General features: G+C 31.8%; 9 protein-coding genes across 9 annotated transcripts; 5 read left to right on the top strand and 4 right to left on the bottom strand. All coding sequences in view use genetic code 12, as the record gives it.

The window, feature by feature from the left end:
* Positions 1-1,533: 1,533 nt before the first annotated feature.
* Positions 1,534-2,091, top strand: RPL17B (60S ribosomal protein uL22; the record flags this gene model as incomplete). Its single annotated transcript, XM_002547256.1, has 1 exon — positions 1,534-2,091. One exon carries the CDS (start codon positions 1,534-1,536, stop codon positions 2,089-2,091), a length of 558 nt encoding a protein of 185 aa, XP_002547302.1.
* A 728-nt stretch (positions 2,092-2,819) lies between these two features.
* On the top strand, positions 2,820-3,107 carry QCR8 (ubiquinol--cytochrome-c reductase subunit 8; the record flags this gene model as incomplete). Its single annotated transcript, XM_002547255.1, has 1 exon — positions 2,820-3,107. One exon carries the CDS (start codon positions 2,820-2,822, stop codon positions 3,105-3,107), a length of 288 nt encoding a protein of 95 aa, XP_002547301.1.
* A 219-nt stretch (positions 3,108-3,326) lies between these two features.
* On the bottom strand, positions 3,327-4,382 carry ERG20 (bifunctional (2E,6E)-farnesyl diphosphate synthase/dimethylallyltranstransferase; the record flags this gene model as incomplete). Its single annotated transcript, XM_002547254.1, has 1 exon — positions 3,327-4,382. One exon carries the CDS (start codon positions 4,380-4,382, stop codon positions 3,327-3,329), a length of 1,056 nt encoding a protein of 351 aa, XP_002547300.1.
* A 326-nt stretch (positions 4,383-4,708) lies between these two features.
* On the bottom strand, positions 4,709-5,956 carry CTRG_01605 (uncharacterized protein; the record flags this gene model as incomplete). Its single annotated transcript, XM_002547253.1, has 1 exon — positions 4,709-5,956. One exon carries the CDS (start codon positions 5,954-5,956, stop codon positions 4,709-4,711), a length of 1,248 nt encoding a protein of 415 aa, XP_002547299.1.
* A 214-nt stretch (positions 5,957-6,170) lies between these two features.
* On the bottom strand, positions 6,171-7,394 carry KTR2 (mannosyltransferase; the record flags this gene model as incomplete). Its single annotated transcript, XM_002547252.1, has 1 exon — positions 6,171-7,394. One exon carries the CDS (start codon positions 7,392-7,394, stop codon positions 6,171-6,173), a length of 1,224 nt encoding a protein of 407 aa, XP_002547298.1.
* Positions 7,395-8,767: 1,373 nt separating this feature from the next.
* NDH51 (Ndh51p) lies at positions 8,768-10,237 on the top strand (the record flags this gene model as incomplete). The annotated part of the gene is made up of 1 exon (XM_002547251.1): positions 8,768-10,237. One exon carries the CDS (start codon positions 8,768-8,770, stop codon positions 10,235-10,237), a length of 1,470 nt encoding a protein of 489 aa, XP_002547297.1.
* A 1,043-nt stretch (positions 10,238-11,280) lies between these two features.
* Positions 11,281-12,261, top strand: GDT1 (putative ribosome biosynthesis protein; the record flags this gene model as incomplete). The annotated part of the gene is made up of 1 exon (XM_002547250.1): positions 11,281-12,261. The coding sequence occupies one exon, from the start codon at positions 11,281-11,283 to the stop codon at positions 12,259-12,261; it is 981 nt and encodes a 326-aa protein (XP_002547296.1).
* Positions 12,262-12,423: 162 nt separating this feature from the next.
* On the bottom strand, positions 12,424-13,098 carry MED8 (Med8p; the record flags this gene model as incomplete). The annotated part of the gene is made up of 1 exon (XM_002547249.1): positions 12,424-13,098. The coding sequence occupies one exon, from the start codon at positions 13,096-13,098 to the stop codon at positions 12,424-12,426; it is 675 nt and encodes a 224-aa protein (XP_002547295.1).
* A 131-nt stretch (positions 13,099-13,229) lies between these two features.
* CTRG_01600 (uncharacterized protein) lies at positions 13,230-13,919 on the top strand (the record flags this gene model as incomplete). Its single annotated transcript, XM_002547248.1, has 1 exon — positions 13,230-13,919. One exon carries the CDS (start codon positions 13,230-13,232, stop codon positions 13,917-13,919), a length of 690 nt encoding a protein of 229 aa, XP_002547294.1.
* Between the last annotated feature and the right edge of the window lie 285 nt (positions 13,920-14,204).

Below are 14,204 nucleotides of genomic sequence, written 5' to 3'. Positions count from 1 at the left end.
TTAATACATGATTTGCATTTACAATATCGTCAGTTGTCAATACCTACATCTACCTTTAATAGTGATGGTATTGCCATTAGTATGAAAGAGTTTTATGGAGAAATTACAGCCCAGCCTGTGTACCAAACTTACTGTTTCTTTTTTATTTGTATAAATATTTTTTCGCTGTAAGTTGGTTTATCGCGATGTGGGTTAAAATTGTGCCCTGATCTACTCGAAACAAAGAATTATTAAGTGGGAAATTATTCCTTACTTCTTGACTCACTGATTATTTAGTTCGCCGCTAAATTTGACTTCACTTAAACTACGAAATGTAGCAAATACTAGTGGCAGCTTTATAGACGAAAACCAAAAAATGGAAACTAGTACATGCCCGTAACTAACAGCAAATCAATAATTTCAGTTTTAGAAAACGATTCAGAATATATTTTTAACGACCCATCACAATAATAACCTTTCCTACATTTACTTTTCCATTCTTTCTCCAAAAAAAAGTAGATGGAAATAATCGCCCGTAGATTGTTTGTGTAATGTTTAAATTTGTTTTTTTGTTAATTATTGTCTATTTAATGCGATTAATATTATTCCATTTTAGATTCTCGGCCTGATACCTCGCAATTTGGTGCTTAACGATGTCACACAATTCTATGTAGTACTCACTCATCACCAACAAGTCAAGTTATTTTTAACATTCTTGTTAATTCAATGTTACTTCTGATAAATAATTTTCGACTATAATTATCATCTTTATAAATGTGTATTAACAATGGAATATCAAACCATGTTAATGTTTCAAAAAACTTTTAATATTAAAGAGTTTATCTCAATATATGACGTAGGATTTTAATTGTTCCAGGTGCACCCCTTAATGAGCAAAAAAAAAAAAAAAAGGAATTGGCACCGCCCTAGACAGAAACAACAAAAAAAAACTAAACAGTAAAGTATGGGAATATACACCAGCTAGATTCTTTATCAAACTATCTCAATTAAACAATTAAAGTGGTGTTTGCCAATAACTATAGTTCATAAGTAAGTTCAAGCTGAAACCTATTAAGCAATATCCTCTTGTTGACTCTAATTATACTCATAAACCTTAAGTTTGCAATTCCGAATATGGAATCGCACGCATGTTAAAAATCGCCTATAAAGATTTTGTTCGCACTAGGGTTATAGCCCTAATTCATATTTGTGCGCACCCAGACTTCAATAGTTAATTAATGAATTCGCAATAAAAAATTGTTGTTTTTTTGCTCCATGTACACGTACACACATACTAAAACATTTTTTCTGCCATACAATTTGTCACTATAACCAATTTTTTTTAGCCACATTCACACTACGCCCACAATCCGAATTTCGCACGATTCGCACAACCAAACTCACAGCACTCGCACACACACACAGACACACAGTGCTTCGCACTCTCACAACTGTACACTCTAACAAAATTAATTTTTCAAAAAAAGGTGAAAGAAATTTTTTTACAAAAGAAGAAACCTTTTACTAGATAAACTAATCAACAGAATATCAACAATGGTCCGTTACGCTGCCACTCCTGCTAACCCAGCCAAGTCTGCTTCTGCCCGTGGTTCTTACTTGAGAGTTTCCTTCAAAAACACCAGAGAAACCGCCCAAGCCATCAATGGTTGGAAATTAGAAAAAGCTCAAAAATACTTGGATCAAGTTTTGGACCACCAAAGAGCTATTCCATTCAGAAGATACGCTTCTTCTATTGGTAGAACCGCTCAAGGTAAAGAATTCGGTGTCACCAAAGCTAGATGGCCAGCTAAATCTGTTAACTTTGTTAAAGATTTATTAAGAAATGCCCAAGCTAACGCTGAAGCTAAAGGTTTAGATTCTTCTAAATTAGTTATTTCTCACATTCAAGTTAACCATGCTCCAAAACAAAGAAGAAGAACTTACAGAGCTCACGGTAGAATTAACGCTTACCAATCCACTCCATCTCACATTGAATTAACTTTGACTGAAGAAGATGAAGTTGTTGAAAAAGCCGTTGAAGAAAAACAAGTTAGATTAAACTCAAGACAAAGAGGTAGATTAGCTTCTCAAAGACGTTTGACTGCTGCTTAAACATGTCTGGTTGTTTGTCCATAATGTATAATATAATATAAAAAATTTTATTATTTACGAAACAAATCCAAAGAATAAACAAGAGGAATTTCTCAATATAAATGTTAAACTATCATTAATAAGACAAGTAGTATTACGGAGCAAATATTACCAAGTGATGGGTGTATTATTGATCAAATGCTACTTTTTATCTTTAGTTCTTCTTTGTCAGTCTCTTAATAATAATAATAATAAATTCTTAATGTATAAAGCTTATTCTAACCTTGTCTTCTAGATATTAATAGTTTTCTGTCCGTCAGTATTACTACCGGATTATCTTATCTAATTTTGCATCTCTACATGCCAGCAGTTGTTGAAATCAGAAAACGATCTGTATAATTCTTGTAATTGCAATGTCGTATTAGGGGTTTCGCTTCTATCCCTACAGTGTTAACCATACCAATCCATGAAAACCCTATATCTACGTCTATTCGGGCCATGTTTCAGTTAATGGTAGTCACTTCTGTATGTCTATGGTTATTCATTGAATCATTAGTAGGCACACGTGATATATATTAACAAATTCCTGTATATAGTCCAACCAATAACATGAATCCAAAATTGGATTTGTCTATTTCTCACCATATAGAAATGAGAGAAAAAAAAAATGAAGAGCGTTTAATTTCAAAGATTCTATTTTACTCTTTCAATAATCCAACCATTAATAACTAATAATAATAATAATAAAAATGGCCGGACCACCACATGCTCATTCATACTTAGGCTGGTGGGGTAACTTGGGTTCCCCAAAGCAAAAATATATTACTCAATATACTATTTCTCCATTTGCTGCTAAACCATTGAAAGGAGCTGCTTATAATGCTGTTTTCAATACTTTTAGAAGAACTAAGAATCAATTCCTTTATGTTGCTATTCCATTTGCTGTTGTTTGGACTATCTGGACTAGAGCTAGAGATTACAATGAATACTTGTACACTAAAGAAGGTAGAGAAGAATTGGAAAGAGTTAACGTTTAAGGATAATTTCTGTATTATGGAATAGTTTATTATTATTCATTTGTTTAACGTTTACATTACATATTCAAAAAGAGTTGAAAATAAAATATAAAAAAAAAAAAGAAGTTATTAAAAACAATTAGATTTATTGAAGATTGTACGTTTTTATCAATTGGAAATAATCGAATTAATGAATAAGTATTTATTCTTAATTTAGATATTTACTCAGTTTTATGAACTCTATTTAGATCTCTTGTAAACTTTACCTAAGAAAGCAGTCAAGACATCTTTTTTCAAACCTCTTGATTCATCAATTTGATCAATTTGCTGTCTCAATTTAGCAACAATTGATTCTTTATAATCATGGTAGATTTGTTCAATACCCATAGATTTGAATAATTCTTTACATCTTTGTTCGGATTCATCATCTTTTTTACCATAATTATCATCTAATAATTTACGTTGTTCTGGAGTAGCATGCAATAAAGCTTGGTTAACAACCCAAGAACATTTGTTATCTTTAATATCAGTACCAATTTTACCAATTTGTTCTGGAGTACCAAAACAATCCAAGAAATCATCTTGAATTTGGAAATATTCACCTAATGGAATCAAAATATCTCTAACTTGTTTCAAATCTTCTTCACTATTAATACCACTCATGTACATGGCTAAAGCAACAGGTAAATAGAATGAGTAATAAGCAGTTTTGAAAATAACAATAAATGAATGTTTATCTAATGAAAATTTATCCAAATCAACAACTTCTTCATCGGCAGTAACCAAATCTAACAATTGGCCCAATTCAGTTTGGAAAGTAACTTCATGGAATAAATCCAATAAATCAACATAATAAGGATCTTGACGGAAATGCTTCTTCAATAAAACATAAATAGCACCTTCCAACATAAAAGAGTCATTAATGGCAATATTACCAACACCTTCAACCAAATACCAACATTTTTGACCTCTTCTAGTTTTAGATTGATCCATCATATCATCAGCAACCAAGAAATAAGCTTGTAATAATTCAATTGCCCAACCTAATAATGCAACTTTTTTATATTGTTCGTCATTTAATTTATCAGCAGTTGTATTGTTTAAAATTGCAAAAGTATCAACAACGGATAATCCTCTATTTAATTTACCACCTGGAGTATTATAGTTTAAGTTTTTAACAAACCAATCAATGGCTTCTTGTGGCATTTTATAAGAAACTAAAACTTCTTTCAATTCTTCAACGGCATCGTCAAAGACTGAAATGAATCTTTCTCTAGCAGCTGCTTTATCAGACATTGTTTATTGGGAATTACTTGTAATTGGATGATATTACTGTGTGTATAGATTAAGAAAAGTTTTTCCTTCAGATTTTTCTTATTCTCTCGAGATCAACCCATGGGAGTCTCAGATGATTTTTATACGACTAAAGGAAAAAAGAAAAAAAACGAAAAGTGGTCTCTCACGCGCGCGCAACAGCGCACGCTCGCACGCACGCGGTTACCAACAGATTCACATTATGAATATGCACTTTCATGTCTATTTTCAAATTAAATATACAAAAGAATCAAAAATAAAAAACAAAGATGATAAGAACTAGGAAAGAAAGCAATACTTTATCATGATTAATTTCTTCTACGTTTACTTTTACCTGGTCTAGAAGAAGATTTACCCTTCATTTTTCTAGTTGAAAACCCACTAATATCAGCAGATGATTGAGCATCATTTTCTCTCTTACCTCTCTTCTTACCGCCAAAACCATATTTGGCATCTTTAGCCAATCTTTTAGAATTTGGTTTTCTTCTTTTATTATCTCTATTATCATTTTCTCTAGTGGCTTCTTCTAAAGCAATTTGGAAATCATCATCATTACTGATTTCATTAGCTCCTCTTTTCTTTTTCAAAGAATTAATTTTTTCCAAAGTTTCCCTCTTTTGTTTAGCTCTTTCTTGTAAAGTAGCATTTTGAACTTGTTTACCAAATTTCTTCAATTGTCTTTGTTTCTTTGCATCTTCACTAGCTTTTTTGTTAGCAGCTTCAGTTAACAACTTATTCTTTAATTTATCCATATGTTCATCACTTTTAACCATTTCAGCAAAATAATCCATTGGTCGAGAAAATGGAACTTTTAATTTCAATAATGTAGTTCTAGCTTGTTTAACAGCATCTAAACCTTGTTTATAAAATGCTAATTCTCTTTCAGTATCATCATAAATATCCTTAATTTGAGTTTCAATTTTATCGGCACTTATTATGGATTGATGTTCAATAAATGAATGTTTACTCCATGGTAATTCAATACGTGCTAATGATTCTCTTAAGGCAGCCATGTTATTTATGGTTAATTTAGTATGTGGAACAATATCAGCATCTGAATCAACTTCAACATCTGATAATGGAATATCTTCTTGTTCTTCTTCTTTGTCGTTTTCCTTTTCTTCGCCTTCTTCTTCTTCTTCGTCATCTTCATCTTCTTCTTCATCATCGTCATCATTGAGATCACTTTCACTGTCACTTGCAGCTAATCTTTCCAAATCTAATTCTTCTTCTTCTTCTTCTTCTTCTTCGTCATCATCTTCAGATTCTTGTTCTTCTTCTTCAATTTCTGCTTTAGATTGTAATTTCTTTAACTTTCTTTGTTCTTTCTTAGACAAAACATCACTTTTATAATCACCATCATCATTCTTTTTGGATTTTTTGGATTTTTTAATTTGTGCAGAAGTTAAAACTACTGGTTCATTTTCTTCTTCTTCTTCGTCTTCAGATTGTTCTTGTTCTATGACTTTTTTGGCAACTGGTTTAGTTTTAGCCTTATCTATAGCATCCAACAATTGTTGATTCTTTAATTGTTTCTTTAAAGTACCTTTAGCCATTATTAATTTGTTTGATGTGATGAAAGGGTTAATAATGGATTTGAATATATGAATATTTTTTTTTTTTTTTTGGTTTTATTTGTGAGATGAGGAAAGAGAAGATTTGGAAAATTTTAATGCTGCGACTTTTTGTTCTCTCTTCACCAATTCTCGGTTTTACCACAACGCTCTATGTACTAAAAAAAAAAAAAGACTGCAAAAAAATATTGATCATCTATTGACGTTTATAATCTATTTCATTTAGAAACTTTTTACCTGATCCATATTTCCACCATCTAGGTAAACAACTATATACATTAGTATCGATTGTTCTATTGATCTCCTTTTCAGCTTGTCGTGGTTGACAAATACATCTTTTCGAACTTACCACATCTCTTGAACTTGGACAACTTAAATAAGGAGCATGATAATATCCAATATCTTCAAAATGATGTATAGAATTCTTATCTGCTAATAAACTCAACCCAATTGTATGTACGGGTGCATCACCCCACCTTTCATAATAAAAACCCCCACTTTTACTCAAATATTTAAAATATGTTTCATATGATTCATTTCTAAAAAAATTCAAGTTTCCAATTTCAAAATTGGACCAGAAATGACATAAATTATAATCTGTTGAACTTTCAATCATTTCAATATAGTGGTTGAGTGAAGTTTCATTGGTAGTTATGAAATCAATAGCATTATTAGGATGTAATAATTCAGGATACTCTTTCATAAATGATTCAACTGTGGGCCATAATGTAGGAATGGTATTTTCATATTCAGTAATGGCTATAACAAATCCATAAACTTTATTATTGACCCGTAATAATTCAAATGGATCATATTGAAAATCACACATATATTCAACATCAGGTTCAACTCTAAAATACCAATCATAATTTAATAATCTTTTTTGTTTATAAAAAAAGCCTGAATTAAAATGACACATATTTCTATATGATCTTACACCTCCATATAATACACTTTCTCGAGAATTAATTAAATTTTCAGTTAATTTAGTTTGATTTATATAACTTGGAGGTTGCCAATCGTCTTCAGGAATTAATTCATAAAATGTTTCACCACTTGCCATTAATGAAGTTTGTTCAATAAATTCATCATCAAATGGTACATCATTTAAAAACACCCATGGATATTTATAATATTTATTAAATCTATCTTCAAGTGATCGAATTGATTCTAATGCTCCTTTAAGTTCTCCATTTCGTACTAGCATAACCATAGTGGCATTCTCTTTACCTATTTGTTTTCTATCTTCATAAGGGAATTGTTTGAATAAATATTGGTTACCAGCTAATTTGGGCTGATTTTTCAAAAGGGGATTATAAATAGTCTGTGAATATGAACTGATATACTTATGAACATAATAATAGTATAAAGATAGTAGAATTCCAATAATTATCAGTGTAATCGTTTTCTGAGTTGTCATATTTCTCGTTTTTATAAAGTTATTATAACGAATGTCAATGAATGAAATGTTTGTATTGATGCAATGTTTGAATAGTTGAAATTATATTTTTGGGGGTGGTTGAAAATTTTTAGTAGTGCGGATTTTTTGTTGTTGTTTTCATATACAAGGCTAATTTAAGGCAACATTAAATGTGATGGGAGGGATCGGTTAATGTATAGACGATGATCATTTGCTGATTTTTTTCTGTTACTTCTTGTTCTGTGTTGCTTCATTGCATTTACTATTGAAACAATCCGCCTCCTTCTCTCTTTCCTCCCCGCGCCTCCAAAAATAGAATTTAAAATTTTTTTGATTGAGCGTACACGACTTTTTTTGTACAAGTAAACAGAGACGCGACACTGGTATGATTTGAAGCATTGATTACTTCATCTGTCTTTAATGGGACAATAATGGAGTAACTATTATGGGGTTTGTGTGTTATGATATGTTAGATCATGTAAATAAAATATCAAATGGTGTAGAAATTGTATTTTTCTAATTGGAGTGATCGTTACTGAGTTTATTGCCATTTTGTTGCAAATTTCTACAGATAATCTTTCAAAGGTTCATTAGTTCTAAATTGTAATACCCACACATACAAACGACAATACAACAAGCTGGTTATAAAACTAGATAAAAAAAAAAGATCTTTAACTGTGGATTACATGAATATATGAGAGTAAACTGTGTACTTAGTTGATTGACCAATCAGCGTTTATGGTAAACTTACACGACCAAACAAAACCTGAGACTATAAAAAGCAAAAAGCCATCATAGGAAAAAAAATCCAACCTAAGTATTAACATATCTTCATTTGGTGATTATGAGCTAATCAGGTTGTTATTTTGAATCTACCAAACGTTTACGAATAGTCAGTTTTTGTATTTACTAATATTTGAATTTTCTGGCAATCAACTTATTTATTATTTAATATATGTATTATCATTTGTTATTGTTGATTTCAAACTTCAACTGTAGACATTCGACAATAAATGTGCCTTTCTCTAAGAACAAAATTGGAAAAACAAAAAAGGTAGTGTACCTATTACCGAATTGAAAGCGAGAAAGAAAGAGAGAACGAAAAAAAAAAAAAAACGCAACGAATCGTAGGGGGAACAGAAAAGGAACAGAAAAATTAACGAATAAAATTGAAGGAAATCCTCGTTACAAAAAATTGCAACTTTTCACACGACTCCCCCTCCATAATTAATAATAATAACAAGCAGAGGGAAGAAAAAAAAAACTGAAGAGAAAAATTCCAAATACTAAAAGCTGACTGGACAATTGAAGTTGATATTTATCCATCAACCTACTCATTAATATAAATCAATAACAAAACATTACTTTGAAACATGCTTCGCAATTTCAAAATACAGCCTCGTACAATGGTACGTGGATTAGCCACTGCAGCTGATCCAGCATCTATCCCAAATAGAGTACATGGAGGATTAAAAGATCAAGATCGTATATTTCAAAATGTCTATGGTAACTATGGCCATGACTTAAAATCAGCACAAAAAATGGGTGATTGGTATAAAACCAAAGAAATCATATTGAAAGGTGATAAATGGATTATCGATGAAATGAAGAAATCTGGTTTAAGAGGTAGAGGTGGTGCAGGTTTCCCATCTGGTTTGAAATGGTCATTCATGAACCCACCTGGTTGGGAAAAGAATGTAGGTCCAAGATATTTGGTTGTCAATGCAGATGAAGGGGAACCAGGTACTTGTAAAGATAGAGAAATTATTAGAAAAGATCCACATAAATTGGTTGAAGGGTGTTTGTTGGCTGGTAGAGCCATGAATGCTACTGCTGCTTATATTTATATTAGAGGAGAATTCTACAATGAAACTGTAATTTTACAAAATGCCATTAACGAAGCTTACAAAGCCGGTTTAATTGGTAAGAACGCTTGTGGATCAGGTTATGATTTTGATGTCTATATTCACCGTGGTATGGGTGCTTATGTCTGTGGTGAAGAAACCGCTTTGATTGAATCTATCGAAGGTAAAGCTGGTAAACCAAGATTAAAGCCTCCTTTCCCAGCTGGTGTTGGTTTATTTGGTAGACCAACCACTGTTGCCAATGTTGAGAGTGTTTCCGTCGCCCCAACTATTTTAAGAAGAGGTGGTGATTGGTTTGCTTCTTTTGGTCGTGAAAGAAACTCTGGTACTAAATTGTTCTGTATTTCTGGTCACGTCAATGAACCATGTACTGTTGAAGAAGAAATGTCTATTCCATTAAAAGAATTGTTAGAAAAGCACTGTGGTGGTATCAAAGGTGGTTGGGATAACTTGTTGGGTGTTATTCCAGGTGGTTCTTCTGTTCCAATTATGCCAAAAGAAACCTGTGACCACGTTTTGATGGATTACGATGCTTTAAGAGATGTTGGTTCCGGTTTAGGTACCGCAGCTGTCATTGTTATGAACAAACAAACTGATATTATAAGAGCCATTCAAAGATTCTCCCATTTCTATAAACATGAATCCTGTGGTCAATGTACTCCATGTCGTGAAGGTACTACTTGGTTGCAAAGAATGATGGATAGATTTTACAAAGGTCAAGCCACTGAAAAAGAAATTGATATGATTTTCGAATTAACCAAAGAAATCGAAGGTCACACCATTTGTGCCTTGGGTGATGCTGCTGCTTGGCCAGTGCAAGGTTTGATCAAATCATTCAGACCAGTTATGGTTGACAGAATTAAACAATTCCAAGAACAACACGCCGGTGATAAGATTGAATATGGTGGTTGGGTTGAAGGTGGTAAAGTAAAAGACGGTGTTGTTGTTGACAACCCAATGCCATCTGCTCATCATTAAACAATATAGAGGATGAGTAAAGATTTAGCCAATTTTTTTCATTTTTCTTATATCTTCTTAATTTTGCATTATATTTATTTGAAGGTAGAGGGGGAATATCCTTCTATAAAAAAAAGTATCAGTACAATTTATCATGACGGTTAGTATTTATTTGTCTATTTTTGAGTTGTAATTATCTAAACTATTCAACAGGGCAACAAAACCTCACACACACACATACATACATATATATTCTTTTATTTTAACCATTCTTTTAACTGATTTATTTATATATTTAATAAAACGAAACAATTTTTTTTTGACACGAATAAATACTGCAAAAGCCTTAAGGGGGTTATGAAATATTCAAGCCGTGAAAATCGATCCGAGACTGATTGTTTTGTGAGACGACGAATCAGAATCACCAAAATGGTAATCATCACGAGAGGGTTTATATTTGTGTTATATTCGAACCATTAGAGTTTATTCCATGGGTACCTTTGCGCATTTAGCTTCGGCAGAACTGGGCATCTTAGGAAGAGTAGGCGCAATTCGTTGAACCGACTTTACTTGATCCATGGATACATCGACGAGCAAGGTCTAATACCAAGCTCTAAAAAAAAAGGAATACATGAATGCCAGCCCTAAATTCTGAATCGGCCCAAAAAATAGGAGGGGAAATTTTTCAAAGGACACACAGGACCGTTTGTCTCTCTGGACAACAGCGACACGTTAACATGTTCTACAAAATTTTTTCTTTTTTTTTTTCCTTTTTCGCTCCCATCATTACAAAGTTGATAAGCAGAAGAATTAAATCACTTTGATAAATCTTTTACTTTGTTGTGTTTGTTTTTCAAATTTGATATTTTGATAGTCGAAGTAACTATAGAAGGTCATTCCTCGTATAAGAATCGACAAACCCACAATTCCCTTCAATCCAACTAAACTCCGATAGAAGAGGCACCAGACAAAGAGATCGCAAAAAAAAAAAATAAAAATAAAAAGAAGTTGAAAAATATATCACACAGTACGCCTTTTTCTTTTTTTTTTGTCAGTCATAAACCATGAAGTTATCCAAATTTATATTCACATTATCATTACTTACAACAGCTTGTGTAGCTGTTGTTGAAAATATTGATGGGTCTGTTGATGATGTTGCAGCACCAGCTGTTGATAAATCTTCTCATAAATTGGGTATTCAAAAACTCGCTGATGAAGATAACGCTCCTGCTGCCAAAGATGCCAAGCAACCATTAGATCCTTATAATAATGGAGGTAAAGTTGCTGAACCATCAGCAGAGAATGAACGTAATGATGAAATGGACGAGTTTCTTATGTCTTTGTCCATGATTGTTGTTTCTGAAATTGGTGATAAAACATTTTTGATTGCAGCATTAATGGCCATGAAAAATTCCAGACTTGTTGTTTTCACATCAGCTTTTGCATCTTTGGCTATTATGACTGTTTTATCCGGTGTCATTGGTAACACATTACCTAACTTGCTTTCCAGAAGAGTTACCCAATTCTTAGCTTCCGGTTTGTTTATAATTTTTGGTTACAAATTGTTGAGAGAAGGTTTGGCCATGAGTAAAGATGTTGGTGTTGATGAGGAAATGGCTGAAGTTGAAGAAGAAATTGTTGCTAAGAGATTAAACAATCAATTGGATGATGCTGAAGCTGGTGGTGCTCCAATTAATAAAGTCAAGAATACTCCATTTTATGTTGAAATTGGTAATCAAATTCAAAACTTGGCTTCATTTATTTTCACTCCTATTTGGATTCAAGTATTTGTTATGACTTTTTTGGGTGAATGGGGTGATAGATCTCAAATTGCAACCATTGCTATGGCTGCTGGATCCAACTATTGGATTGTTATTACGGGTGCCATTATCGGTCATGGTTTCTGTACTGCTTTAGCTTGTATTGGTGGTCAATTATTGGCTAAGAAGATTTCCATGAGAACCGTTACCTTAGGTGGTGCCATTGCATTTTTCATTTTTTCATTAATGTATTTCTACGAAGCATACTATGATCTTGAAGGTTAATTCATTTTAATTTGTTATTTTCAATTTAGATGGCATTCAAAATGGTAGACTAAATGATGATATAGAAGAACTAAACATGAAGTGATTTCACTCATGACAATGTCACATATTATAGAGATGTATATTAGTGTTTATTTAATTCTATTGTATTAGTTATAGTGACTATATTTGTCCTTGACACATGAATTTCAAAACTTGATTAGGATGTAAACTTTTCTTTCCACCAGAGGTTATTTTCAATTCAGCTTGATCACGTTCATGTTCTTTATCTTTCTTTTCTTTAGCTTCTTGTTTACCTTGAGGAGTTTCCATATAATCCAATTCATCAACGGTATGAAATCCATAAAATTGAAATTCATCTCTTAAATCCTGTATTGTTGCAAGACACCAAGTTATCAATTCATCATCTTTTAATAAATTCAAATTTTTATTCTCCATTATTGCTTTTGAATTATTTATCCATTCATCTACTTCAGGAGCAGCTTTCTTTCTTAATAAAGTTGTCAACATATTTTCATGTGCAGTTGTAGGAAATATAGGTGTTGGATAAACATTAGTATTTTTGAGTAAATCTTCATTATTATATAATTGACTTGCTATTGAAGTTAATTGAGTTATTAAAACTTGAAATTGGTTTTGAAAATGCAGATAGGATGGAAGTTTAATTTTATTTGGATGTCGATTATGACTATTGATTTGTTCTGCTAATTTAGCTAATGATTGACGAATTTGATTTAATCTATTCCTTATAGATTCTAAAACATCATATGGAATTTGTGAAAAATCTCCTTGAAAAGGAACACTAGGCGAGTTAGGGTTAAATGGAGTCAGACTCATTTGGTGTTGATAATGGTTGTTGATGGTGTTTTTAAATGTGGAAAAGAAAAGAAAAGACAAAAAAAAAAAAATATAATTAAATTTAATGCGTATTTGTTTTCAAAACGGATGAGAAATATCATCATACTAATATGATACGAGGTAATTGGAATCTAGCAGATGAATTCAAAAAGAATGAAAGGAAGCAAGTTTCTAAAATACAACAACGTCAAAAACATCAACATAAACTAGAGAAATTATCTAAAACTGATCCTATAAAGCTTTACTACAAGATTCAAAGATTAGAACAACAAGATGATAAATCAGAGCAAGACAAGTCATATTTAGAATCCCTAAAAGAAGATTGGTCATTTATAGAAAAGAATAAACTTCATGAAAATAAATTAAAACCATTCCTACAAGATATACAAAAAAAGGAAAAGGAAAAACTCAAACAACAAACCAAACTATGGGGACTGAAATCAGTTTATTTTAATCCAGAATTGAATCCCTTGGGTAAAGTTCCAGTTATAAATAATTTATCCTTTGAACTAAATCATCCACTACAGAATCTAACAATTCCATTAAAGGGTAAGCAAGTTAAATATGAACCTGATCCATTGATTAATGAACTAGGCATAAAGTGTCCATCTGGTGAACCACCAAAGTTTTTTAAACTTATTCAGAATACATCCAAGTCCAAGTTCAAACCAAACCAAAAACCTAAACAAGAAGAACAAGAACCAGAACTAGCTAATACTGAGGTTCAATTGAAGAGTTCAGATGAAGAAAATTCCTCAGATGAAGAACAGCTGCATGCAAAACGAATAAAACTTACCTGACTGGTGATTACTATATATCTATAAATAAAGACTCTATGTACATGTAATAGATAATATAATATAATACAAAAAAAAAAAATAAAAAAATCATCTATCAATCCTAGTTTAATAGGGCAAGTAAATTAAAACAAAACAACCCACAGTAATAAAACAGAAACACCATCACACCCGAATGAAATCATCACACGAAATTAGAACATTATATACAAGAAAGAATTCAAAAAAAAAGAAAGATTAACGAGGCTGATTCAGGATAATCCCCTAACAACTAATTCCCAAGTACCA

This window comes from Candida tropicalis (genome assembly GCF_000006335.3).
Source record: "Candida tropicalis MYA-3404 genomic scaffold supercont3.2, whole genome shotgun sequence".
Taxonomy (NCBI): domain Eukaryota; kingdom Fungi; phylum Ascomycota; class Pichiomycetes; order Serinales; family Debaryomycetaceae; genus Candida; species Candida tropicalis.
The sequence above is the reverse complement of the archived record's forward strand: the minus strand, read 5'-3'. Positions and strand labels throughout refer to the sequence as shown.